The sequence below is a fragment of the Eschrichtius robustus genome, chromosome 2 (assembly GCF_028021215.1).
Source record: "Eschrichtius robustus isolate mEscRob2 chromosome 2, mEscRob2.pri, whole genome shotgun sequence".
Lineage (NCBI taxonomy): Eukaryota > Metazoa > Chordata > Mammalia > Artiodactyla > Eschrichtiidae > Eschrichtius > Eschrichtius robustus.
In genome coordinates this window covers 127,031,152-127,057,669 of record NC_090825.1, presented here as the reverse complement: position 1 = coordinate 127,057,669, position 26,518 = coordinate 127,031,152, and the positions used below count along the sequence as shown (strand labels likewise).

The window sequence follows — 26,518 nt, the reverse complement described above, 5'->3', positions numbered from 1 at the left end:
GGAGAGAGAGGGCTTTTGTGAGCCTCTGGAATTACAGGGCCCGGAGGCTGTCCCCACATTGACTTCTCTGGCCACACTGGGTAGCGATTGAGCCACAGTGTCCAGGGACAGTTCACAAAGGACTCTGAGCTCACACACACACACAGGCCTGGTAGAGCCCAGCTGCCCCTGTGACCAGATCACAGGCCTGGGTTCCTTTGGGTGGACAGCCTGAAGCCCTGAGGGATGAAGGCATTTTCATAACCTACAGCCAATGCCCACCCCACTTCCTGCCCCCGGCTCTTAGTTTAGACTCTTCACCAGCCTCTGAAACACCCTTCCTCCCAACCAAATCCCTCCCATTCTTCTAGACCCAAGTTCTGGACATGCCAACTCCACAAAAGGCAGCCATGACCACACCTTCAAATAACATTCAGGGTGCTGATCCAGTGTCACCTCCAGAGAGAGGCCTTCCCTAACCACCAAGACAAAGACCCCCTCTAAGTGCTCTTCATCTTAGCAATGGCTTTTTGTTTGTTTTTCATGCTACTTTTATCTATCTGAAACTATCTTGCTGAATTCTTGCTTCCCTTTTTCTTGCCTATTTCCCCAATTAAAAAGCAATCTTGAGGGCAGGGACCGGTCTATCTTGTTCACTATTGTAACCCCAGTGCCTAAGGATCCACGTACCCCATTGCTAGACAGGGACACTGAGGTCCATAGAGGGCAAGGGATTCACCCAAGGTCATACAGCAAGCAAGTGGCAGAGGTTGGCCTAGCACCTGCAACTCTGCACTATGGCCCAGGGCACTTGGCCTGTCCCCATCCCCACCCCAGTTGACCCTCTGTTGGCCTATCTTGTCCCTGCCTTCACACTACAGTGGGGCCAGGGCCTGCCAGTCCTTGACAACAGTGTCCCTCCACTGCCCCAGGGCCTTCGGTGCCCCAATCTGGGCAGCCCAGCCTGCTTCCCCCTCTGTCCCTCCCTTCCTGGCATCAGCATCTCCGATGAGCTCATGTCTGGAAGCCTGGGAGCTGCCCTGAAGGAAAAGGTGCCTCCCAGGCCGGGCCCCTAGGCCTGGAGGTGTGTTCAGCCTTGTGGGATGGCAGCCCTGGCCGGTGGAGAAAGTGTGATGACCCCTGCCCAGCCCAGCGCCCAGGGCTGTGCAGTGGGCTCAGGGAGACACGTGTCATCCAGGGAGATAGAGCATGACTAGGGGTAGAGAGGAGATGGAGAAAAGGCTCCTCCTGTGCTTCTCCCATCTCTCCAGGTGCTCCTCTGCCACACTGGCCCCTCCTGCTTGTCAAGGAGCTGCTCTGTCCCAAAGAAAGGGGGCTCTGCTGCCTTCTCCTCACAGAACCACCCTGAGCAAATCTCTTCCCCTCCCCGGCCTCAGTCTCCCCAACTCTAAAATGGGGAGATTAGATAAAATGCTGACTGAAGAGGCTAGGGATCAGTTGGGAACCAGGCACCAAATGCCACAGGATTTTTTTCTTTTTTCTTTATCTTATTTTACTTTTTACCTTAGGGGAAAGGCAGCAGACAACAAGGGAGGGAAGGAGTTCACAGGCCTTATTTTGATAATGTAAATGCTGATTCCAACCACAGTTTAATTTAGGTACTAGTCTGGGGGCGGGGAACAGGGGTGGGGGGTGGGGGGAGCTGTTCCAAGGCCTGCAAAGTGGCGATGGGGAGCCAAGGTGGCATAGCAGCAAACAATTTGCTTTGGGGAAGTTCTCTGAATATCAAACTAGAATTATCCTAGTCCATTCCCCTCGTGTACAGATAAGGAAAGAGAGGAAGAGGAACCAACCCAAGATCCCACAGGGAGACAAGAGGCAGGTGTTCCCCCACCTCCCAAGCAAACGAAGCATTTTCGCCTCCCTTGAGGTCCATTCCACTGCCTGAGATAATACAGCAAGCACTGGAGGAGCAAGAGGCCATCAGTTTGCTTGTGGTGCTGTCCCCCAACACAGGGTGGGGGCCCGGCCTGGCCTTGGTGACAGTCAGGCTGGCACCAGCAAGGCTTCCGGTGCCCTACCCCAGCGTACCCTAGTCCCTCTAATCAGCATCCTGCCTCATCCTAATCGTGCAACATGACAGGGGTGGGGCAACCTCCGACTGCCCCTACAGCCACTACCAGTGCTGCTGTCTCCAACGCAGTTAGCCCCTCAGGGGCCACCCACCCACCCTCTCACTGGGAGCCAGGGAGGGCAGGAGGCTTGCCCCAAGATCACAGAGCAAGGTGGTTTACTCCAGTGCCACCTGCCACTCAGGGTAGGACGGGACTGGGGCGCATGCCGCTTCCCCACTGGCTCTTGTCCCTGTGAACAACCCAGACATGGAACATGGGAGGTCCTGTCCCCATCCAGAGTTAGCCTATAACTTGGGGTGGAGGTGGGGAGGAGGGAGACCTTTTCTCCCGAGTTCTCAGAAAGGTCCTGTCCGGGCTCTGGATGGAGCCCCCTGATTCCACGGTGTAGTGGTTAGATAGGAGCCCCGCCCTTCACCTCTAGGGCCTCCGCGCTCACCTTGGGGCAAACTGTGAGAATGCGGTGAAGAGCCCTTAGGACAGTTCCCCCTCTCCCCCACAGGCACGCAGGAAAGGCCTCGATTTCCCCAGGTGGGGCTCGCGCCGGTGTTCCCCGCGTCTGCGGGTTCCGCGTCCTGCGTGCCTCTCCCTCACAGCCGGACCCGGCGCCCCGCCCGCGGGAAGGGGTGAGGGCGCGGGCCCAGCACACGCCGTTCCCGCTGCCCCACAGGCGCCCATGTTGGTCAACCCCCCGGGAGAGCCCAACCTGCCACTTCCCGGAGTCAAGCCGTTCCCCCCTTCCCCAGAGCGGGCCGGGGGGCGCAGACCCGCGGGCCCGCGGCTGCCGCGGCCGCGATCTGCTTGCGGGCTGGGGCTCGAGGGCTGGAGCTCCCACGCAGCCCGGCTTCGGGGCGTCCTCCCGCCGCTGAGCTGCCGCGGAGCTTCGAGATTTCCCCAGGTCCCCGCCTCCACCCCACCGTACAGGTGGGGAAACTGAGGCCCAGAGTGTAGCAGCGACTCGGCCAAGGTCACCCTGCGTGTGGGGACTGGAGCCCAGACGTGCCATCTCCACGGGCGGCACCTAGACCGGCACAGGTGGGAAGGGGCGAGGCTCGCTCGGCACCGTCACCCCTGCCCGGCCGGCGCCCCTCACTCACCTCCAGCCTCCGCGCGCCGGTCCCCGAGCTCACCGGCGCCGCCACCCTCCGCGCACCTGGCCACGTCCGTCAGCGCGCCCCGCCCCGATCGAGACCCCCGCCGCCCCCCCCCCCCTGCGCCGGGCGCCCCCTCCGAACCTCCGCCACAGCCCACTCCACCGCCTAGCAGGCTGCTCCGGGACCGGGAGCCGGGAGGGCTGGGCGGGCTGGCGAGCCACGCTCCTGCCGCCCGCTCCCCGGGGCCCTAGCGCCGCCCTTCCCGCCCGCCCCGCCCAGCCCAGCCCAGCCCAGCCCAGCCCAGCCCAGCCCAGCCCAGCCCTCGGAGGTGCGACTCCCTCCGCCACGGGCTAGGCCTCCCGTCTCCCCTCGGGTCCCGTCTCTCTCCCTCTTTCCTCTCCCTGGCCTCACTCTCTGCTGCCTGATTGTCTGTCTCTCTGTTTCCTCCTCAATTTTTGTGTCTCTCGATGGGTCCCTGAATCCTTCTGCTTTCTCTTTCACTCAGTTTCTTCATGTCTCTCCATCTATTTCATCCCCGCCTCTTTCCTCTATCCTTCCCACTAACCCCATTTTAAGTCTGTCTTTGTGAGTCCCCATAACTGACACCACCTCCCATCTCCCCAGCCCGTTTCCTTTCAGACCCAGATGCAGTACCCTCTTAGGCCCATCCTCTCCCTCCTCAGCCCCAGTAACTAGAATAACTGTCTAGGACTTAGGCAGGTAGGACTGCCTAAGTAGGCCTTGGCAAATGGAGGTTGAGGAAGGTTGTCACCTCCCAGGCAGTCTGGGGCCATCCACTGTCTTAACTAGTGGGCCAGCAACAACAAGGGCAGTGACGTTCAGAGCCCCATGGCAAGGGTCATTGTGCATCAGAATCTAGTGGGGATGCTGTGAAAAGTCAAGATTTCCACAATCAGGTGCCCCCTCCCAGTGGTGGAGGGGCTAGCAATGGGCTTGGAAACTGGGCTGATAAGAAGCACCCTTCACGCCCCCAACAATTCTGAAACAAAGCACTTGGAAAAACGCTGTCCTGGGTTTTCACCGAAGTTTCCCTGGGTTCCAAGTACCCCACCCCTTTAACCAGGGTGGTTCCACTTCTGTGTCCTTTATGTCAAGGTTCTGTGTTTAGATTTCTGCCAGAGGAAGTTGGAAATGTGCTGATATAAGCCCACTCACCCAAGGTTCTGTGAAATGCCGAGGTGCAAGTGGCCTGGTTTTGAGACGTCGCCTGTCCCCAGCGGGTGGGCTTAGAGTGCATGGGGTCAGGTGACAGAAGGGACAAACCCCTTCCCTGGCTGCTGACCCTCTGCTTGGCTTCATGGCTTCAGAGAATCCCTCTGACCCGGTGGCTGCTCTTGTGCTGGGGCTGTCCCAGGTGACAGTGGGGGGTGGGGTGGAGGTGGGCACTGAAGGGGTCCTGGGGATTCGCATCAGGCAGGGTATTGCCTGCTCTGTGAGTGCACGTGCTGTAGCCCAGCCTGTGAGAAACCAGGAAACAAACTGTGTGGGAGAGAGAAAGAGAGAGAGAGAGGGAGGGAGGCTAGGATTACTGTGTGGGTGGGTATGAAAGTGAAAGAGATGGGAGAAAGGAAGGACAGAAAGTGGTTCGGTCTGTATGTGGGTATGTGGCAGTGGGTGTGCAGAGTGGATATGCCTGTAGGAGAGAGTGTGTGCATGCAAGAGAGATTGCACAGTGTAGGTGTGTGAGCAAAAGAAAATGGAGAAAGGAACATGCTTTAACCTGTATCTAAGGGAGGGAATATGTGTGCTTGTATGTTTTCAGGTGGGACTGCTATGTATGCAAATCTGACACATGTGTCCACATGTGAAAGTTAAGCATGCATGGGTGAGGGGGGTGTCTGTGGGAGGGTGTGTGCCAATGTCTACCCCATGCACGGGTGTGTTGGTGTCTGAGAGCATGCATATGTGTGCAGTTGTGAATATATACACGTGAGCGTTTGCATAAGAACATGGTGTGTAGACATCATTGTACATACACATGTGTTTGTAGGGAGTGTGAGCGAGTATGTGTGGGTACACGTGTGAGGCCTATGAGAACCTGTGAGCCCTGCTCCTACACCATCACCCTTATTAGAGTCACCGTGGTCGGGGAGGGGAGGGAGAGTGGGCAGCACCTTGCCGCTCTGTCTGCCCTCTTTTCCACGGGCCTGAGGAGCAGGGGCCTTGTCCTTGGCCCAGGGATCAGCTCTCGTCATGGGCGCTGACTCCTCTGCCTCAACAAGATAGACATGGCCAGGGGCAGGGCTCCTCTGACAACCCAGATCCACACCCCCATCTCCACCCCAAAGGCTTGGAGCAGTGTCCACTAGAGTTGGAAAGGTCTCCAAATTCTCCAGATAACCTGGACCCCCAGAACAATGGCCTGGAGAGGAGGGAAGGTGGGAATTCCGAAGCCACGGGCAGAGGAGGGGCTGGATTGGCAGTGGATCCCATGTCTCCCTGCGTGTCTCCAAGGAGGAGGGGGTATGGCTTGTCCACCATCCCTCAGAGTCTGAACAACCTTTCCCCAGCCCCAGGTGGGTAGAAGAACACAGCCTGCTGCCTTGTCTCCATGGAGACAAGGCAGCACAGAGGGTGGTTGAAAGCATGGGCCAGACCTCCCAGGGTTCAAATCTCAGCTCCTCCACCCTCTGGCCTGATACTTTGACAAGTCACCTAAACTTGTTATGCCTTAGTTTCCTCATCTGTCAAACAGATAAGAAAATTATGAACTTCAGAGGGTTGTTTAGAGGATGAAAAGACATAACCCATGCAAAGCATTTAACACAGGGCCTGGCAGCTGAATTGAGGGGCAGAAACCCTGGGTTCCAGCTATAGCTTTGCCACCAGCTTACTGTGTGACCTTGGACAATTCACTTGCCATCTCTGGACTTAGGAATCTCCACAAGATTATCTATAGAATAACCTCAATAAGCCCTGCCAGTTATGACCACCTGAGACTTTGTGGGAAGTACAGCGTGGGTCTCTCTTGGTGAGCTATGGACTAACCAGCGCTGATGAGGAGCCCTATGGGACACTTTCCTTCCCACGTATCTTCTCTCAAGTTGGCAGCAGCTGATAGCAGGAAACTTGAGCTGCAGGCTGCTGCCCACCTCATCTCTTTGCATCCCCTGACCGTTCAGCTGCCAAGGACCCCATTCTGCCCTGCTCAGCTGGTACTCAGGCCTTAGCAAAATGTCACTGGAACCCACCGCCCCCCCCCCCCAAGTGGTGAATACCCAAGGCAGAAGATGCCATGACCCATAGTTAAAACTGTCAGGGAGCACTCAAGAGAGGCAGGTATAATTGCGGAAGGATGGGTGTAACTGTCTGAAGATGCTTATAATCCTTTGGCAGTAATGGGAGGAAGTTTTAAAAGGATGCCTTAATCTGCTAATAACCTGGCAGCTCCACAGGCCTCTTCCCTCCAGATCTCTTCGTAGAGAGAAGGGACTCTGGCCACTCCCTTTCTCAAGGGAGCAGAAAGGCCAGTGTAGGCTCTGACCCAAGACCACCCAGGTTTCTACTCTCTCGCAAGACCCAGCTTCCTTTCTGCCTCCACTTCTGAGAAGTCTCCCCTGCCCACTCCATCCTCCTGAGGTTACTCCTACCTCTTCTGTCCCTAGAAATGTTCAGGACAGAACTAGATAACCATCTGGCTAGGTGTTAAAGAGAGGAATGAACCAGACTGTGAGCAAGAAGAACAAGACCATAGTCTCAGCTCCAGCGCTGACTGTGACCTTGGGCAAGGGACGTAAGTCTCTGAGCCTCAGTTGCCTCACCTGTACAATGGGGAGAATAATAGCTGCCTTGAAAGGCTAGAATAAGATCAACAAGAATGAGATACCATGAAATGGGCCAGCTCTGTGTGAGAAGCCAACAGGAGTCAGTACTGGTAGTGTCTCCATATATGGTCTCTTCCCCTCAAGGGTGTCAGCAGTCAGCACTTGCCCGTGTAGATCCAGAGCACAGTGGTAGCCAAGAGCAAAGCCTCACATTCAAAACACTGTGATTGAATCATGGCTTTGCAGCTTGCTGGCCATGAGTCTTGGACAAGTCACTTATATTCTCTGAGCCTCAGTCTTCTCTTCTGTATAATGGAGATAGTAACAGTATGTCCCTTATGGGGATTGTTATGTGATTAAATGAAGTGATATGTGTAGAGCTCTTAGCACAGTGGACTTGGCACATGAGGGCTCAACAAAGAATAGCTCTTGTATTGTTGCGCTGACGATGATCATTTTAGTTGTTATCAACATCCCTTACATGCTTATCTGGATTACCCTGCAACCTCCCGATAGCTCTATGAGGTAGATAGGGCTCATATTTTTATTTTATTTTCACAGATGAAGAAACTGGGAAGGGATTTTTGCGGGCTTGGCTAGTTGCATCAGGTCCAGAACCAGCACCCATGTCTCCTGACCCCCAGCCATGGTCTGTGAGAGGGAAGGGAGCAGGTCCTGAGGCTTCCGGCGCTAGGGGACCTGGATTTGGGTCGACTCTGGTGTGGAGGCCTGTCTCCAAGTTCAAGGCTGCTGGATCCTCCTGGGATCCTCCTCCTTCCTACCCCAAATGCATTGAAGGCCCCTCCTTGTTCCTGCCTGGTTCCCTGTGTGACCCAAGCCTGGGGGCCAGGGGGATGGGGAATGGTGCCCGTGGGGGGTGGTCAGAGCCTGGAGAGAATTATTTCGGAAAAGAGAGTGGGTGGGAGGCTGGTGAGATGCCAGGCTGGGTGTCAGCGACGCCTGCACAGAGATGAAGTGCTCCTTCAGTTTCCTGACGCACAAGCCCTCCCAGGCCTGTGTCCCCCGCACGCCCTGCGCCCCCGGGATCTGCTGGCAGCGGCTCCCGCCTGAGCAAGCATGGCCCGGATCATGTCCTCCCCATCTGGACCCACTTCAGCGTTGCCATGGACCCAGCGGTGGAGGTGATTCAGTGTGGGTTCCCCTGTCCCGCCCTGCTCTGCCGACTCTTGCCGCCTGTGGGAAATTGATCTTCCTTCCTTCCTTCCTTCTGTGCCATGCACACCGAGCTCTCCCCTACACAATGTCATTGAGTCATCAGTGCAGCCCAGGTGATGTGCCCCGGTCGCCTCTAACAGATGGGAAACCAAGGCCTGGATGAGGAATGTGGGCTCGGCTCAGCCACCGACAGGCCGAGTGACCTGGAACAGTCTCTTCCTCACTCTGGGCCTCAGTTTTCCCACCTGTAAAATTAGGAGGTCGGTTTAGATCAAAGGCTCAGTCTCTACCTCACAAGCACCATGAGGGCAGGGACCACATCTGTTTCACCCCGTGCTGCATCCCCGGCACCCGCAAGTAGTTGGCACTTAGTATGTTCAGCAAGGTGGTCCTGCCCCATCAGTTGCTCAGACTCTAAGGTCATTTGTTACCACGAATGATCAAAGGGCAGACAAGAGTGAGCGATGGGCTTTGTTTTAACCAAGCATGATGACGTGGCTTTCTCTTGCTGCCTTCTCACGTGCCCTCTTCGGCAGAGAAAAGAGTGGACTTGGATGTGGCACAGCTGGAATGACACGTATGGAACAGCCTCCCCTGTCTCTCCACAGCTGTTAATCTGGGCAGGCCCGTGGGACTCTGATGGTCTCTTGTGTACCACGGGAAAATATGGTCAGGAGTGCCTGTGTTAAGGACCTGTGGGGTCCCCCATGACTCTGGCAGTCCGGGGGGAAAGGGCCATGAGCTTACCTGGTTTCTGGGCAACCCTGGGCCCAGGGCTGGGGCTGAGGCTGGCTGTCATCACCTGCTGGGCCTTCACCGTGTCCCAGTCCTGGCTGGCTCTGTTGTCATGCTGGGAACCCCCTCGTACCTCCCTGGAGCACCTGGGTGACTGGATGCCCCAGGCTCTGGGAAGCTGTGGTGCCCCTTGGGTGGCTCTGCAGGCGTTGTCCTCACTCCTTCTGGCCACTTCGTTTTCCCCCAAGTCCGTGAGCCCCGCCTCTCCCTGTAGGCCCTCCTCGCCGCCGCTCTCCTCGGCTTCCAAGGCCAGACACCTGTAGCTCCCGTCAGGAAGCCCAAATGTGCAGGGGGAGGACTTGCCTTCGCTGGGCCCCAGGGGCGGGGGTGGGAGGTGAGGGCCCAGCATGGTGCTGCCTCTCCTCAGGAGCACAGAGAAGCTGGCGCCTGGGCTGAGGCCCGGACTGGAGGCTCCGAGTAAGCCCTGGTGTCTGCTCTTCTCGGGGCCTTCTCTGGCTCTCTGCAGCCCTGCCTTCCTCAGCCGACTCACAGAGCTGGAATGGGGTCCAACTGCTAGACTTCCTGGACGGGGTGGGTGGCGGTCCCCCAAGCCCTCCTCCTTAACCCGTCTCTCGTCTGTGAGGCCTCCCCTTCAAGATGATCTGTCTGCAGAGGGAGAAAAGAAACAGTGCATGAAGACGGTTCGCTGCGTGTTCCAGGCTGGGTCTCTGAGACCACTTTAGGGGAACCCTGAGAACTGAACTGACTGGGGTTTGGGGTACGGGTCTCACGTGTCCATAGGAAAGTCCCAAGCTTCAGTCATTTGACATCCCAAATTTTTGCCCCAATTTTTGCCATCTCCTTATGCCACTTACACTTTATTTGCTTAATATCTTTCCGTAAATCAACCTTAAATAACTTACTTCTATTACTTTAGACTTATCTTAAGCAATAATTGCAGAGAAACCACAAATATGTTGTGCTAAGTCATTTTCCCCCTTAACACACATTCAATAAATCCCTAGTTATTTAAAAATATTTATCTGGGCACCTTCTAGAAAAAATTCTCTCATGTGTCACCAAAGGTACATATGCCACAAGGAATCACAGCAATGGTGGTGCAGAGGGTGCAAGACCGGGGCCAGGACCCCCTGAGGAGGCTGTGCACCAAGGGATGTGGTGCAGTGATGTGCTTACATGCCCAGGCTTTGAGCTAGAATCCCACCTCTGCCCCCCGTGTGGTGGGCAACAAGTCCCACGACCTTTGTGGACCTCAGCTTCCCCATCTGTAAAATGGGAACTGTAATATTTCCATCATAGTGTTGCAATGAGGATTAGGTGAGAAAATGCATGCAGAGGACTTAGGACAGTTTCTGAGACATAACTTAATACATGTTGACTACTCTTTCATTCCACCAAAAGCTTTTGAGCTCCTGTTTACATTTTAGACACCATAAAATGTACTGGGGCTACAGTGGGACTAAAGAAGACATGGTACTCTGGTTTGTGAAGCCTTCAGATCTGGTGGGGAGAGCTGTGAATGGCAACAGGGACAATAATAATAACAGTATGATTATTTAGAAATGTTAAAAATGATGGCAATCCAGGAGAGAGGAGATGGAGTCTTTCTATAGGGATGTGCGGAGGGGATAGATGGGAGAGAAACTTGGGTGGAAGAATTGGCTGGGCGGGGAGGCAGATGGAGAGTGGGTGTGAAGGAAGAGGGAGGAGGCTAGGATGCAGCCCAGTTCGTCACTCTGGTGACAGCGTGATTTCGTTAATAGAGATCAGGAATAAATGGTAAGGAGCAGGTGTTCAGGGGAGCAGGGAGATGAGTTTGATTTGGGATTTCCGGGGGAGATGAGCACGGTCAGCTCCACATGGAGGCCTGAAGAGCAGGGGAGAGTTGCAGGTTGGAGACAAAGATTTAAAAATCATTTGTGGAGGCCCCAGGCAGAGGTGGGCAAGATGCCCCAGGATGGGCAGGTAGAGCTTAAGTCAGGGTCAGTGACCAGTTGCACTCGGGAGGAAACCTTGAAGTTTATAGACGTTGGTTAACAGATCTTGGATTCCACCACTGCTTAGCTGTGTGAACTCTGAAGAATCTGAACTCTCTGAATGTCATTTATCCTGTTATAAAACAGAAAGAGAAGAATCCCCCCACCTCCTACTGGCTGCCCCATGGGCGGTGAGAATCCTGAGAATTGTTAAAGGCTGTGGATGTTGGTGACCTCAGGGCCTGGGCTGACCTCTGCTGCTGTGGTACCTGGAGGCCATGCCTCCGCCCACAGGCAGGGTCAGGCATCCCCCACCCCAGTAGGCTCCTATGAGGGAGGTACTGTTATTATCCCATTTCGGAGGTGGGGAAATTGAGTATCAGAGAGGCGAAGTGACTTCTGGCCTAAGTCACACAGCTAGTAAGCAAGCGATAAGGCTGGTCTCTGAACCCAGCTCTGGCACCTTGACCGTGATGGTGGACACAGAGAAGAGAGGTTCCAGGGCCTCATTCGTCTCCAGATTCCTTCTCACTCGCCAGCTGCTGCCAGATTTCTGCCATTAGAGTTTCAAAGAATCTTAGAATCTCACAAAGGGCCAGTAGAATTCTGAAGAGACCTAAGCGGCTGTTTGACCTTGGGCAGGGGCCTTCTGCACTCGAGTCGGTTTGCCCAAAGGCACCATGGTGGGCTCGAGCCAGATGATGCTGGAGGGTCCAGCCAGCCCTGGCATTGCAGGATGCCATGATTCTAAGCCTTTGGAGCCCTCCATCGCCACCGCCACCCGCCCCACCATGGAGCCAGATGGCAGGAGGCAGGAGTGGGTGTGGGGGGCAGGGCTCCCTGGGACGCCCCACGGGGCCTCGCCTCACTCTATGCCTGCTTCTGTTTTGCTGTATTTGACGGTGGCCACGGTTTCCAGGAAAGAAGACAGAGGCGGAAAAGTTAACTTTCCGCCACCCACACAAATATTTTTGGCCGGCGTTGTCTTCGCACTGCCAAGCAGGGAGGGAGGAGTTGGCAGGAGCGCTCCAATTCAAGTCTCCCTCCCAAGGAGGGAAGGCTCCCAGCCCAGCTGGGGGGCCTGGGCAGGCCCCATTGTGGGCCCAAGCCCTGGAACACCCACCCTGTTCAGGAGCCCGGGGCAGGGGCGGAGGTGTCAGGACCCGGAACAGTAATGGCAACTGCCACTTACTGAGCATCTACTGGTGCTTGGCCAAGGCTTTGACCTAACACTCCTGTGGGACAGCCACGTGAGTGCTGTCTACAGATGAGGAAACTGAGGCACGGAGAGAGAAATTCTGCATCCAGGGTCACAGGGGGCTGAGTGGTAGAGCTGTTGGGCCCCGTGCTCTTACCCGCACTCTCAGTGGCTGCAGACTTGACTCCAGGGACCCCGCACAGCCCCTGAGGTTGCGCGCTCAGACACAGCACACCTGTCTGTGTGGGCACGGCTCCGCCGTGGGCAGGAGAGAGTCTGCTCCGGCCTCCACAGAAACGGGAGGAGGAGTCCTGTAATACCAGCTTCCCCAAATCCACAGCCCTCCTCTGGCCACAGGCCCAAGGTTCTAGGCCATCCAGCCTCAGCTGATAGGGCTGACACAGTCCAGCAAACCCACCGCGCTCACCTCAGAGAGGGGAGCTCTGAGCCCAGAACAGGGAAGGGATCACCCAGGTTGTACAGAAGGTTCAGACACCGGCCTGGCATTAGAGACCAGGTGTCAAGACACCTGCCTCCAGCCTCTCGCACAAGCCCTGCTCCCTCCTGAGCGGTCAGCCTCCTGTCCTCCCTCCCCTCGCCTCCCATGAATCCAAGCAGGGCCCCCAGGACCAGAGGCCTAGCTGAGCATCAGATGTCTACAGCCCCTGTCCGTGCAGCTCTGAGGGTCTGCCGAGATCTCCAAAGGCTCCTTCAGTGGTTGGCTTCTGCCATGAGTGGGCCCAGGGGACGTGGCCTTGGGAGCCTCACGTCCCTATGTGGTGGAGGAAGGGAACTGGCTTTGGAATCAGATCTGGGTTTGAATTCTGACTCCTCTGCTCAGTGGCTGCCTGACTCTGGGCAAGTCTCTCTGTCTTTGTGAGCTTCAGTTTCCCCTTCTGTAAAACAGATTAAAACAGAGCCTACTTCACAGGGTTGTTGAGGGATTAATTGAAAAATACAGACTCGTTCCTTTACTTGGCGGGGGATGGGGGAGCAGGGCTGGGTGCTGCTCACCTATGGGGCTCTGGGGATGCTTGGCTCACAGGCCAGGTGAACATAAAGCACAGTCTGGCCTCCCCTGATTCTTCATCGTCTTCAGCGCCCTCAGCCTGCTTTGCAGCTGCAGAGGAGATCAAGGGAGTGAGGAATGCTGAGGATCAGGGCTTAACTAGACACATTGCAGGGTCAGGCATGGGCTCCTAGTTTTGACTTTCCCCCTGACTTAATGAGTCAGTGCTGGGGAAATCACAGGATCTGATTTTGTAAGGGGGAGACTAGAGTAGGCAGAGAGGGGATAAGCAGCCCAGGAAGCTTAAACCCTTATTCCTCTGAAGGACTCCATACCTGGCCTCCCTACCTGCAATCTCTCCCTGTCTCCATCCTCTACAGGGTCTGGTCCCTTCTTCTAAAGTGTACCTCTGAGTGTGTTGCTCAGCTGCTCAGGAACCCTCCGTGGCTCCCCATCGCTCATGGAATAAAGAAAAGTTGCAAACAAAGGGAAATGCAGATTCAAAGGCAGATCTCATGATTCTTGGCTGAGGGGAAGGAAGGAGGGCTTCCTGGGGATGATGGATGATGTTTCAGTTGAATTTGAAGGATTTTGGCAGGAAGTGTTTGGCATTCTGATGAACGGAGGGTACTCCATCCATCAAGGTCCAGTGGAGGCAAGAAGGCAGGACCATTTGAGGATGAATCTGGAGAACCACAAGGGCCTGCATAGGCTGAGGCTAGGGCACGTGTGGCAGGGCAGAGGGAGGTGAGGCTGGGAGAGAAGGTGGCCAAATTGTGACAGGCTTCAGCTGCCTGGACTCTCTCCTGCTGGCTTGAGAGGTAATGTAGAGGGTAGCCCTATAGGGCTGCGGGAGCCATGGCAAGGCCCAGTTTTGGGGGTGGAAGTGGAGGCTGAAACAAGGGCTGGCGTGCAGACACCTCTGTGAGAGGAGCATTTTGAAGCAATTTCCTCAGCACTTGGCACAGTGCCAGGCACATAATCACAATGACAAAGATGATGGCTGAAGTTTATGAAGTGTTTACTACATCGGGTGTTATTCCAGACACTTAGTGTACATTGACTCATGTTATCCTCATCACAACCCTATAAGGAAGATACTATTATTATCCCCATTTTACAGATAAGGAAATTGAACTTATGTGGCTTGCCAAGCTCACACAGCTAGTGAGCGGCTGAGTCGGGGGTCATGTCCTGATAGTCCAGCTCCAAATATCCCTCTTATCCATAGGCTGTACTGCCTTAATAGTTTAAGTAGTTACTAAATGAATGAATGAATGAGGAGGAAGAATGGAAAGATGGGAGGATGGGAGGATGGAAGGGAGAGAGGGGAAGATTATCTGCAATGCTTGGTACACTGCCTGGCACATAGGAGTCGCTAAATAAATATTTATCAAGTGGAATAATGGACCTGGAGTAACTGAGGTACTAACTGTATGTATAGCCTAGGGACAAAATTGGAGTCACCCTGGGGAAAGGGGTAACCCAGAACTGGTCCAGATGGCTCAGGGTGCACCTACCCACCCCACCCCCTGTCTGGCAGCACCCTGGCATTAGGAGTGGGGTGGAGGGTAGTGTCTGGACTGTCGAGAGCTGAGTTCTCTTGGCCACTAGGAAGACAGCTTTGGTTGCCCTCAAGAGTCTGAGCTGAGAGTATGTTCCTGCCTTAGTGCTTTTCTCTCAAGGAGGGGATGGGAGCCAAGGTGGGTGGCGGTCTCTTCCCCATGGCTCCAAAGGGGGAGTCTCAACCCCCTCCAACCTCCAGAACTGGTGAGCATGAGGAAGCCTGCCATTTGGAATTATCTTGCTATGTGTTCTGGAAGAGTCACTTCCTTTCAATGGGCCTCAGTTTCCCCAGCTAAAAAAGGCCTTGGGCAGAGTGGTTGGTGGGGATGGCAGTATCCACAGTTGAAGGTGTCCCTGAATCCTCCCTGGACTTGCCCTCTCCTGGCATTTTCCAGTGGGCAGAGTCATTCCCAGAGGGATGTGCAAATGTGACCCCACATTACTGAGCCCTCCCTCCAGACCTGCAGGACAGACTGACCGATCGTGGCCTCCTTTCTTCTTGCCCTGGCCCCCAGCCATCACCACCCTGGCTGCCCAGCCTGCTCGGACTGCTCTTCCTTCCTCCCCACTTCCCTTCTCCCCGCTGTTCCTGTCCTACTCCTGGGGCATAAGGGGCCAGTGGTGGATGAGCGTCATGTGAAGCTGGGAGAGCTCTGGAAGCGTCGGGAAACCATCCCTTGACAAGAGGTAGCTGTGAGGGCCTGGGAAGAACTCCTGAGCTGGACACACTGGGTGGTCTCAGGAGAGATGAGTGTCAGCCAGGCCTCAGTTCAGCCTCATGATAGCTTGGTAACTTTGGACCAATCACTCATCTCACTGAATTCCCGTTGTCTTCTTGGTAGGATGGAGATTCACACATTCACTTATTCATTCATTCGTTCTTTTGACACATGTTCACTGAACGCCTGCTCTGTGCCATCCACTATTTTAAGTCCTGGCAGTACACAGTGAACAAAAGAGAAAGAAACCCTGCCCACGTGAAGCTCACACGTTAGTTGGGGTGGACGGACAATAAATAAATAAGAAAGTATGTCAGAGGGTGATAAGTGCAATGGAAAAATAATTAAGCAGGAAAGGGGACTGGGGAGTGCATGTATCATTAGGACAGAAAAAACAGTGGTATTACCATGATGCTATCTTCTGTTTTGTATGGCATATGTATTTCAGGTTCACTATTACGTTAAATTCTCATATGCAATTAAAAATATATAAAATCAACATTAGGTGGCAAACTCAGGAACACAAACCCTGCAAGCCCCTGGGAGATGTCTTACGCTAACATTCTGATCATTTAAGCATTCACCACTTTAGAACCTTCATGTTCCACTATGAACCTGTCTACCGTTTAGGACTGAGCATGTTTATGGTCCAGTATATAAAAATATGATTTCACATATTAGCTTTATTTCTTTGAGAGTGTTCTTTTCCAAGTTCATTAAATGGACAGGGTGTCTCCTCGATGTAAAACACATGCTATACAACGAGTTTGAGGATAATAATAATGATATCCTATACGTTACTTTTGTTAAGGGGTGACTGAGGATATAATCAACAAGAGGCACCACTTATCGAACACTGACTGTGTGCTGGGCACTGTCCAGGTACATGATATCAAGTATGATCTTGTTTATTCCCCACAGTAACCTTAGAAGGCAGGTACCTACTACTATTCGCATTTAACAGATGGAGAAACAGAGGCCGAGTGAGGATAATCTCTGCCCATGGTCCCAGAGCAGGAAAACAACCAAACCAGGACCTGACAGGTACCTGGCACCTGATAGGATCACTTGTGGAGGGGGTGGTCTCCCCAGGGTCCGGGGAGAGGCCATTTTGCACAGTGCAAAAAACTCTTTATTCTGGGCCTGTCTCTGCCATGCCCTCTGCACCCCTGGATATGTCCCTTCACTCCTGGGCCTTAGTGACCCCCCAACCACACAAATACAGGGCTGGGTTTGGAGTCTCCAAGTGCCCTTCCGGCTCTGGATTGCCTGAGTCCTGGTACCCAGGATGCTGGGGGCTTGAGCCCATTCCAAATGGACACACCAAATCCAGTCTGCTCACCAAATCAGCCAAGTTCCCTGCGCGTCACATCTATTTCTGCCCTGCTGGGTTTATAAATATGTGGGCCAGGGAACTAGCTTCAGTGGCACTGGAGAGACTGAAGTCATGGCTATAAATACAGGGCCAAGGCTGGCTGGGGTCAGGCAGGGGTGCTGCAGGGCCAACGCCAGCTTAGAAAACCACACCCTGGGGGTCCCACGTGCTGTCCAGTCTCCTCCTGGACACACAAGAAAATGGAGGCCCAGAGGGGCAGGGACTTGCCCAAGGCCACCCGGGCAGTGAGGTCAGAGGTGGGCCTGGACCACAAGGCTTCTGGTTCTGAGTGGAGGCTGCTCTTCACGCCACCTACTGCCCATTATCACAAGTCTCCACGCCGCCCTGGGGCTCACCCAGTTTAGCAAGAGCAAGATCTTATAATTTAAGCTTATAAAAGAAACCTCTACTGATAACATACTGCTTTTTATCTGTTGGAAATATTGGGGGCTTTCAAATTTTTCATTTGAGAAAGTGTTCTATGACTAAAAATTCAGCAAATTACTATAATATCTACCTTCTACTCAATAGGATACCCCCCACCCCCTTCACCGTGCCGCGTGGCCCAGCCATGTGCTGGAGCCCAGTGTACTGACCCAACAGCCAATTGTGTGAATCACTTCCCAACTCTGCGCTCAGTGACATCACTTTGGTAGCTTGAAATCAGCCATGGTGGGAGTCATTCCACCATGGATACGGGCAGATGCTACAAATCAGGGCTTTTTTCGTTCCAGAGAGCCAGTTGTTAAACATTTAACAGCACACCACTGGCTAAGACCATGGCTAGTAAATCCCTACGATGCCCGTTTCCTGGCTGTCTGAACTTGGGCCAGTTATTTTACCTCTGTGAGCCTCCACGTTTCCATCTGTAAAGTGGGAACTATAACCACACCAGCATCCTAGCTGCTGTGAGGACTAGATGAGCTTGTGCCCCAAAGGGTTAGCACAGCAGTTCCCAAAATTGTCTGCCTGATAGATCTCCCAAGATCTTTTACACATTCCAAAGCCCGGGCCACACCCTAAGCCAATTCAATCACAACCTCTGAGGCATTGGTATATATCAAAATTTCCCAGGTGATTCCAATGTGCAGACAGGTTTGGGAACCACTTTGCAAGCGCTCAGCAACTGTCCAGGAACCACAGAGGGACAGGGGGCAGTGCCAACCCCTTATCTCTGTTCCATTTAACTCGTGGGGTTTCATGAAAAAAAAAAGTATTAAAAAGTGTGTGGGGATTTGTGTGTTTGTTTGTTCTGTGTAAAGACCTAATCTGCCTAAGGGCATGCAGGAGGTGCTGCTTCCAGAGACCATGGAAGGAGGGGCCTTTGCCCTTTTCCTTCCAGATGTGTACCTGGCCACCCCACACTCCACAGCAGATGGGACACAGGCTTATAAACCCCAAGGAGGCCTCACTTCATGTGCTACTCAGCTGATCAGCTGGGGAGATGGAGAGACCTCAGCCTGGTCTCTCCCTCACCTCCTAGAGAGAATTAGGCTGGCTCTTCTCAACCCACAGGCCAAGGGTGCACAAAGCTTGGCTTAGCCTGGGAGACATCAAGTTGCTGGCTTGGAGGACTCAGATTAAGAACAGAAACATCAGTGCTTATGCCAAGGGCTTGGGGCCTCAGCCCAGCTTCTCCCTGGACCACCACCAACAACAGCCAGTGATAAAAATAATCATAATGGTGCCTGACGTTTATTGGATTCTTCCTATGCACTAGGCTATAGCATAGCAAGCACCTTGAAAGGCAGTCTAGTATACAACTGTGTGGTCCAGTATGGTGGCCACTAGCCACATGTGCTACTAAGCTTTTGAAAGGTGCTGAGTTCAAACTGAGATGTGCTATAATGCATACCAGGTTTCCAAGGCTTAGAACCCAAAGAAGAACATAAAGTGTCACATTAATGACTTTTTTTAGATTTATTACATGTTAAAATGATACTATTTTGGATTTAAGTGAACGTATTATTAAGACAAATTTCTCAGGTTCCTTTTCTTTCACCTGTTTCTTTTTGCTTTTTTAGTGTGGCTTTTAGAAAATGTAACATTACATATGTGTTTGCATTTATTTCAATGGACAGCGCTGGCATAGAGGTTAGGAGGGCAGGCTCTCTAGGGCCCCACTCCTGGGCTTCGAATTGTATTCTGTATTCTCCCACTTACCAGCTGTGAGACCTTGGGCAAGTCATACAGCTCTCCGTGCCTTGGTTTTCTCATCTGTCCAACTAGGATAATAATAGTACCTACCTCTTGTGGCTTTAATGTGCCTGGCACAGAGAAAGTACTCAGGAAAGACGAGCTGTCAGGGGACCACCTGGCCCTGGGCTAAGTGATATCCTTGGATCATCTCATGCCTCAATAAGTGCTGAGCTCCCCATCACTGGTGGTGAACAAGCAGAGCCTGGGAAACTCCTTGGCAGGCTGCTCTGGAGGGAGTCCCAAAGTTGAATGTGGGTGGGGGAGGCACTGGATGAAACGGTCTTTGAAGATGGCTCCCAGCACTGACACTGCGTTATGCTGCTGTCTGCCCCTTGCTTGGTGTTCTCTATGCATCCTCTCTTCCTCACCATGTCCTCTTTTCCTTTCCCAAATCTTTATTCAACCCAACTGAATGTATTAAACGTTTATAGGTGCCAAGGAAGGTCAGCACTGTGCAGGACACAGGGGAGAACAGAGGGAAAGCAGAAGTGGTTCCTGCCTTCCAGGAGTCTAGTGTGGTCAGAGGGGCATGAGACAGGGGCTTGAATAGTTATAATACAAGGTGGGAGGTGGCAAGAGCCGTGAGATGCTATTCAACCTCTTTGAGCCTCCGTTTCCTCATCTGTAAAATCGGGCCAATGATAGCACTACCTTCTAGGCACTGTTGTGAAAATTAAATGAGATGATGTGGGAGAAGCACTTGGCACAGTGCCAGGCATATGGACGGGCTCAGGAAGTGTTGGTTGTTACCCTGGCTCCACAAGGGCTGGCATCGCATCAGTTTTGCTCCCCATTCACTCATTTAGCAAGCAGTTTGTATACATATCCTATGAACCCGGACTGCTCTGGGAGCTGGGAGTACAGTGGGGGCTTGGATGGGTTGAGACCAGGGCAGGGTGGCACAGGGAAGGCAGGGAGTAAGCCATTAGATGAATAAATAAACCAAGTAATTTCAAAAATGAGAAGTGCTCTGAAGGTGACAGAGGGAAGAAGCTCACCCCCTACTCTACTGCAGCCACTGTCACATCACTAAGTGCTAGCATAATGCCTGGCACCTAGTAGGTTCTCAATAAATGCACGCCAAGCAGATCTCAAATGAGAGACACTGTGGGGTGTGGAAAAGAGTGGGACTGATTCTGCCTGGGAGCCTTCCCTGACTGGGGGAACCACGTTGTCGGCCCACCAGTGACCTGGCAGGCTCAGAAGCAGGAGCCCAGGGGTGGAGGTCTGGGTTCAAGGTGGAGTTATGATCACCTCGTACAAGCCACTGACTTCGGGCAAACCCTTTCTCCTCACTTGCCTCCATTCACCCCACCATACAGGGAGGGGGTGGACAAGGTGCTTCCCAAGGGTTCCTCCAACCGTGTGGATTACCCTGTCCAAGAGTTTGTGTCCTGGTCCTGGTGGGCCATGGGGAGGGGGTGGGAGTTGAGGCCATGCAGCATGGAGAGACCGGGCGTGGGATGTGCTCAGGCCTCCCTGGGGACCCCTCACCTTCAGCACAACCTGTGGGAAGAGCTGGAGTCAGGAGACACCAAATTAGAGCGGCTCGGTGTTGGGACTGGAAGGGAACTAAAGCCCCCATCTCAATCTCAAATCCCCTTTCACTAAGGCCTCCAGCCTTGTGCATCTCTGGTGTCAGTGGCCTCACTTTCCCCAGAGGCAGCTCATTCATTTCCATCTTTCGCATCCCTTTTCTAGAGAGGTGAAATCTCCCCCCACTCTACCCCACTGATTTTAATCCCATCCTCTGAGTATTTTCTATTCCCTTCCTCAAGCTAAACCTCAGTCCCTTCAACTATTCCATATAGGGAAGAATTTTCCGACCCCTTCTCTCCTGTTCACACTCCTCTACTCTCAACCCAGTCTGTCAGATTCTCAGAACTAAACTGACCACAATAATCCAGGAAAATCAAACCAGCATAGACCAGGGCAAGACCATGACCTCCCTCATTCTGGGCACTCTCTCTTTATTAATGCAGCCTAACATCAGATTAGCTTTTTCCCCCTTTCAACTGCTATATCTCTGCTGAATTATATTGTCTTTATGCTTCACCAAGACATCACTATACCACTGCTACTTTTATGCCACATCTCCCACACCCTGTACCTGTACAGCTGGCATTTTGAGCCCAGTGGAGGACTCTGATATGTATTTTAGTTGGTTTGGCCCTCGACTGGAAAGGATTCTCAGTGAATGGTGGAGCCAAGGTAAAAGAAAATAATAACCACCACCACACACATACAAAATGAAATAAAATAATGGAAGGGAAATATGTTTTGTCAACAGGCATCCAGTGCTATTATTAAGCAAGCTCAGGACACACTTGTTGAGGTAATGGCTGGCTGGATAAACTAGTGTGAGGGTGAGAGATGCTGGCTGGTGAGGTCTAGGGGATAGAGGTGAGTCTCAGGGGTCGGGGCAGGTGACGGAAGGGAGCTATGGCAGAGACGCTGGAAGAGGAGGCTGCAGGACACTGAGCTTACGTGTGACGCGAGAGTTTGTCCGACCCCGACCCCCTGTCTCTCCTCTCCGCACACGCAAAGGCATCCAGCCCTGCGCCCTCCACTCTCTGTGACTTCCCTTCCCGGGGCCTGAGAAAAGGGCGGCATCATGTTGCTGGTCACATGGTGTGGAGAGTGGGGGGGGTGGTGAAAGTGCTGATCCCAGGGCCTGGCACAGAGCCAGGGCCTAGTGCTCTCAGAGACAGGGAGGGGCACCGTGCTCTGGGCCCTGCCGCTCCGAGCCCGCTTTCCCATCTGCAGACTGGGGCTGATGACAGTGCCCACCTCGAGGGGTTGCTGTGAGGCTTAAACAAGTTCATCCAAGTAAAGGGCTTAGAGCTCAACAACAGTAAGCGCCTCGTAGGTGTTACTGTGATTGCAGCAAGGGGCTGGGCTGCTGTGCGCCGTGGCTGTGTGGGGAGCGAGGCGCCCCAGCTGGAAGGGGCTGCGGAAGTCCTCCGTCCTCCGTCCCAGCACCTGTCCTCCCGCTCGGGGCTCCTGCGCCGTGCGTCTGTGCATACGTGTGTGTGTCTGTGCGGGACTGTGTGTGTGTGTGTGTGTGTGTGTGTGTGTGTGTGCGCGCGTGTGTGTGTGTAGGCGCGTGTGGCGAGGGTTGCTGGAATCTGTCTGCAGAGCAGCTGGGAGTGGCCCAGGAGGTGGTCAGCCAGACCAAACAACCCCAGCGCTTGGAGCTCTAGGCTTTTCTCTGATTCTGTTTGCTTTCTTTCTCTCTTTTCCGGTTGCCCTTCAACCGGTTCCTGCTTCCAGGGAACAGCGCTGGAAGGAAGCCCCGGCTGGGTCGGTACAGGGCCCTCCCCGCCTCCCTCTCCCCACAAGGTTTCCCACCCTCTCGCCTCCACCCCTCCAGTCCCTGCCTCACCTCCGCATGGACCCCACACAGGCCCCTTCCCTCTTAGAGCCTCAGTTTTCCCGGTTTCCTCCTTTCTCTCAAGATCCTTCAGGTAGGAAGCCAACCCACACCCCTGCTGGCCGTGATAGTGAGGTGCACTGTTACTGCCCACCCTCTGCCTGCGGACAGGGGCGGGGACAGAGCACTCCTCTAGGAGATGCTTTTGGTAGTGTTTGCGGCAGGACCTGAAACCAGTCCAGAGGGGAGATGCCCTCGCAGGGCTGCAGAGCCTCTGGCTGCCTGACCTTCCTGCTCCAAACGCTGTGGCCCCAACTGAGGACGAGTGGGATGATTTGAAGCAAGCATGTTGAGGGGCCTGGCCCCTGAGGTCAGCCCAGGACCTGGCCTCGGGCCTCCAGGTTCCCGCTCAGCTAGAGTAGTGTTCCCTGAGGACCTACTACATGCCAGGAGTTTTAGGTTGGCTCGTTGAATCCCCACAGCTGCCCAATGAGGCCCCTAGGTGCTATCCCTGGCCCAGTTTTATAGCTGAGGAAACTGAGACTCAGAGGGTGAAGGAACCTGCCAGAAGGCACAGAGCCAGCGGAACCCAGGCCTGCGAAAGAGTTGGTGCTCTCCCCTCATCTCACTGCACGTGGCTCCGGGGCCCCTCCCCTCTGTGAAGTGGCGATGACACACCCTCCCTAAGTCAGCAGAGTTATCCTCAGGCCTGATACCTTTGAGTTGCTATTTATCGAGTGCCAGATACATTCTCTGCCAGGTCTTCTGTACCATCATCTCCTGACTCTTCATCACAACCCATTTTACAGATCAGGAATGTCAAGCTAAGAGAGATGCAGGGACCTGGCAAGGTCCCGCAGCTGCAGCAGGAGCAGAGCGCAGGTCCATCTGATCTCTTTCCTTTTTCTTTTTTCCTAACCCAAGAGCAAACTTCCGCTTTCCTTTGCGTGAAAATATTGTCAGTAGATCTGGGTGTGACCCTATAGGTGAACTGCTTTGCCACCACTCCACACTCTGCGCGCGTAGCAAACCCGGGGAAAAAGAAATCAAGGTGAAATCTAAGGAAGTAGAGCCCCCGGGCATCACTTTGGGTAGATAAGCCAAGTTTAACTAGAATCCTCTGCCTCCGTTGGAACCCGTGGCTGAGCCCACCACGGTGGGCATGTTTAAGCAGACAGTGGTCATATGAAGAGTTTCATTTTCCAAATGAGAATGTTTCCTTAGGGAGAGGTTGCTCTTTAAGTCCGTGTCCTCCCCACTAATCAGTGCCACCTCCCACTCCCTGGCCAGGTTGATCTCTCTGTAATGATGCCCATAAGGCTGCCCACGTCTCCATTTGCCCTTGGCCTTGGGTGTAGCTGCTGGTAGTTCCCAGGGCCACTGAAAGCCAGTTAGAATGTGTTAAGTTCTGCAGGCAGGGACTTTGTCCCTGACCCCAGCCCGCTGCTTCCCCAGAATTTGAGACAGCTAGTCCAGCCCACAAGGGAACCTGGGCTCAAGGAGTACGGATGACTCCGCGTGGCCCATCCCTGCTCAGGAGTCCCTCCCCAGACTCACAAGGTTTGTCCCCCACTCCTTCCCCAGAAAGGCACTCTTCTAGAGGAACAAGAAACCTCTAGGGGCAGTTGGATGTTGCTTCATCTTAGGACAGAACTAGAGAATTACTTTAGCCTCACTGAGGACAATGTCTCCTGGGGGCGGTAGGGACACTGAGACCCCAAAAGGTCAGGGAGCTTGCCCTGGGCTCCTTCGCTGGCCCTTGCTGCCTCCCCAAGAAGGGGCCATGCATTCATCCCCACCAAGGATGCCATCCACATCCCTGAGCCCTCTGGATGCCCTCTTCCCAGTGCAGGATGAGACAAGTCAGGCAGTCTGGGAAGGTGCACTTCCTGCAGCAGGGAAATGCCGTGCTGGCCTAGAGGGCTGGTGATGAGACAAATTACCAGTGAGGATCCATGAAAACACAAACGTCGTCCTGGGTAACAGCAACAGCAACAGGGAGCCACCCAGTGGGGTGGGGGTGAGGGGCATGAGGAGCACATCCTCAGTGGTGCCAGCACCAAGCAGCCCAGCCTGGAGGGGTGATGAGGCCTCTGCCAAGGGGCTTCCCACACGCCCTGCATCCTCCCGGGGCACCTTTCCTGGGCCAGTCCTGGGTTGGCACATAAAATGCAGCCAAGTGGCCAGGGAGCCAGGGCTGAATGACAGGAAAGGCTGAAGTTAGGGCGGCCCCTCGCCTACCCACCCATCCCGGCGATTCAGTGCAAGGCTGAGGCCGGACAAAGCACTTGAAAATGTCAGTCAGGGAACAATCTCTTTCCCCAGCTCCCTGCCTCTGACCTTGGGCACCTAGTCTCAAACACACACACACCCCACACTCCAAGGTGACACAGAATAACAGGGCTGCTAATCTGTGGAGGCCAAAAAATGATCTACACAGCAGATCACATCTTTAGGTCCTAGATAGCCAGAACCAACACTCTCATGAGCATTTAAAATGGTAGAAACATAAAGAGGGCCTGTTGCTAAAATGGAGAGGACCCCAGGGATCTCCTAGTGGACCTCAGTCTTCATTCATTTGGGTTGTTTATATTTTTATTTAAATCCACTCCCTGGTTTGACGTGCTTTTATGTATTTTCCCCTAATGGAGGGGGTGAAAATAACACACAACCCTTGTTAAAATGAAAACTGGCAGTCCCCATGGCACCATCTCCTGAGCCGCTGGTGTTGTGCACACCACGCTTTGGGAAATACTATCTTGGTCCACACTTGCCTTTGTGGGGATGGGGAAACTGAGACCCAGAGTCAGGAGGAGACCCATCCAACATCCAGAGCAAGGCAGTGCCAGGGCCACCTCCAGGACCCAGAGCCCAGCTCCTGGCAAGGCTTGCTCTTTAGGGAGAGAAGACCCAGGACTCACGTCACAGAACTCCCCCAGAGCAGGGTGACCCTGTTTGCCATAGAATCTGAGTGCAGCCTTTTTCCAAGGAGCCTTTGTCCCAGTCATCCCCTGACCCCTGCGGGTTTGGACAGCCCCCATACTGTCTCCCTCATGCCGTGGGCAAGCTGTCCCCTGTCTTGGGCTTGGTTTCCTCACCTCCAAGGGCTACAGTGAAGATGCCAAGCTCCCGGAGGCAAACACTCTGAAAAAGATGACGGCAGACGTGGGAGAAGAGATTGTTGTCAGCCCCTTGCTCTACGCCTCAGCCTTTCTCTCTGGGAAATGGGTAGAGGTTGTGCAGGTGTGAGGAGACTGAACTGGGCTGGAGGCAAAAGGAAGGAGGGTGGTGGCTACAGGGTAGTCTCAGCATAGAAGGACCGCCACCAGCTCGGCTGGGTGTCCCCTCACCCCAGAGGACCCTCCCAGGAGGCAGCCAGCGGGCTCCCAGGCTCTGGGTGTTAGGTAGGAGTCCGCCCAGGACTCAGGCCACAGGAGGCCAAGGGGGAGACTCATTCGGTCCTGCGAGCAGGGACACCCCATCAACCTGCAGACACGCTTACACACGCACACACCCCCCCCCGACACACAGACCACCCACCCATGCAACATGCACACACACAGAACTCAGAGTCACGCACGCTCTGGTACACATGCAAATGACCCCGACCCTCCCTACCCCTCCAGCCGCCCCGGGGCACACAGTGGGGGCCAGCCTGCATCTCTCCTCCCCCCAGTCCCAAACGCCAGGCCTGGAGGCGTCTCTGTCCCGCTGCCTGGGAGACACATGTGGTTTCAGTTAGCAGCAGAGCGGGCATTTCCGTCCCAGACAGCCGGGCCCTGCCAGGGGCCCTGCCCCACAGGCGCCCGCAAGAAGGTCCACCTTGGTCCCCATTCCTCCACTGGCCATCCCAGCGACCCTGGAGGCCCCTCTCCCCTGGAAGACCCTGCTCCCATCCTCCATGGACTCCCCCTCACCTGGAGCCGGAATCCGCGCCCACTCTCGCAGGGACCGGCTGTGCCCGGGCTCCAGCCCTGCCCGCCTGCCTCCTGGCTCCTGCTCTGTCTTGAGCAGGCTGAGCGGGATGGGAGGAGGGCAGGGTGTCAGGGGCGGGCGGGAGGGAGGGGAGGGGGCGTGTGGAAATGAAACTTTAATAACAGAGCCCCTTTTGTTTCCGAGCATATGGGATATTTCATACATACTGAAGACATTAGCCGTCTATATTTTTAAGGGCTCGGGCTAAAGGATGAATAAATACAGCCCATGTTCTGCTCCGCAAA

General features: G+C 54.2%; 1 protein-coding gene across 2 annotated transcripts in view; it reads right to left on the bottom strand.

Moving 5' to 3' along the window:
* Positions 1-26,303, bottom strand: part of SYNPO (synaptopodin) — a 52,895-nt gene extending 26,592 nt beyond the window's left edge. The window contains exons 1-2 of one of the 2 annotated variants that reach the window (XM_068536217.1): positions 26,216-26,303; positions 8,875-9,528 (exon numbers count right to left, since the gene is read on the bottom strand). In XM_068536217.1, the coding sequence (XP_068392318.1) occupies positions 8,875-9,271 (397 nt within the window). In that variant the 5' untranslated portion in view covers positions 9,272-9,528; positions 26,216-26,303. Of the gene's footprint in view, positions 1-3,169; positions 3,225-8,874; positions 9,529-26,215 lie in introns of those variants that run through there. The other variant, XM_068536221.1, reaches the window with a different exon arrangement.
* Positions 26,304-26,518: the final 215 nt, after the last annotated feature.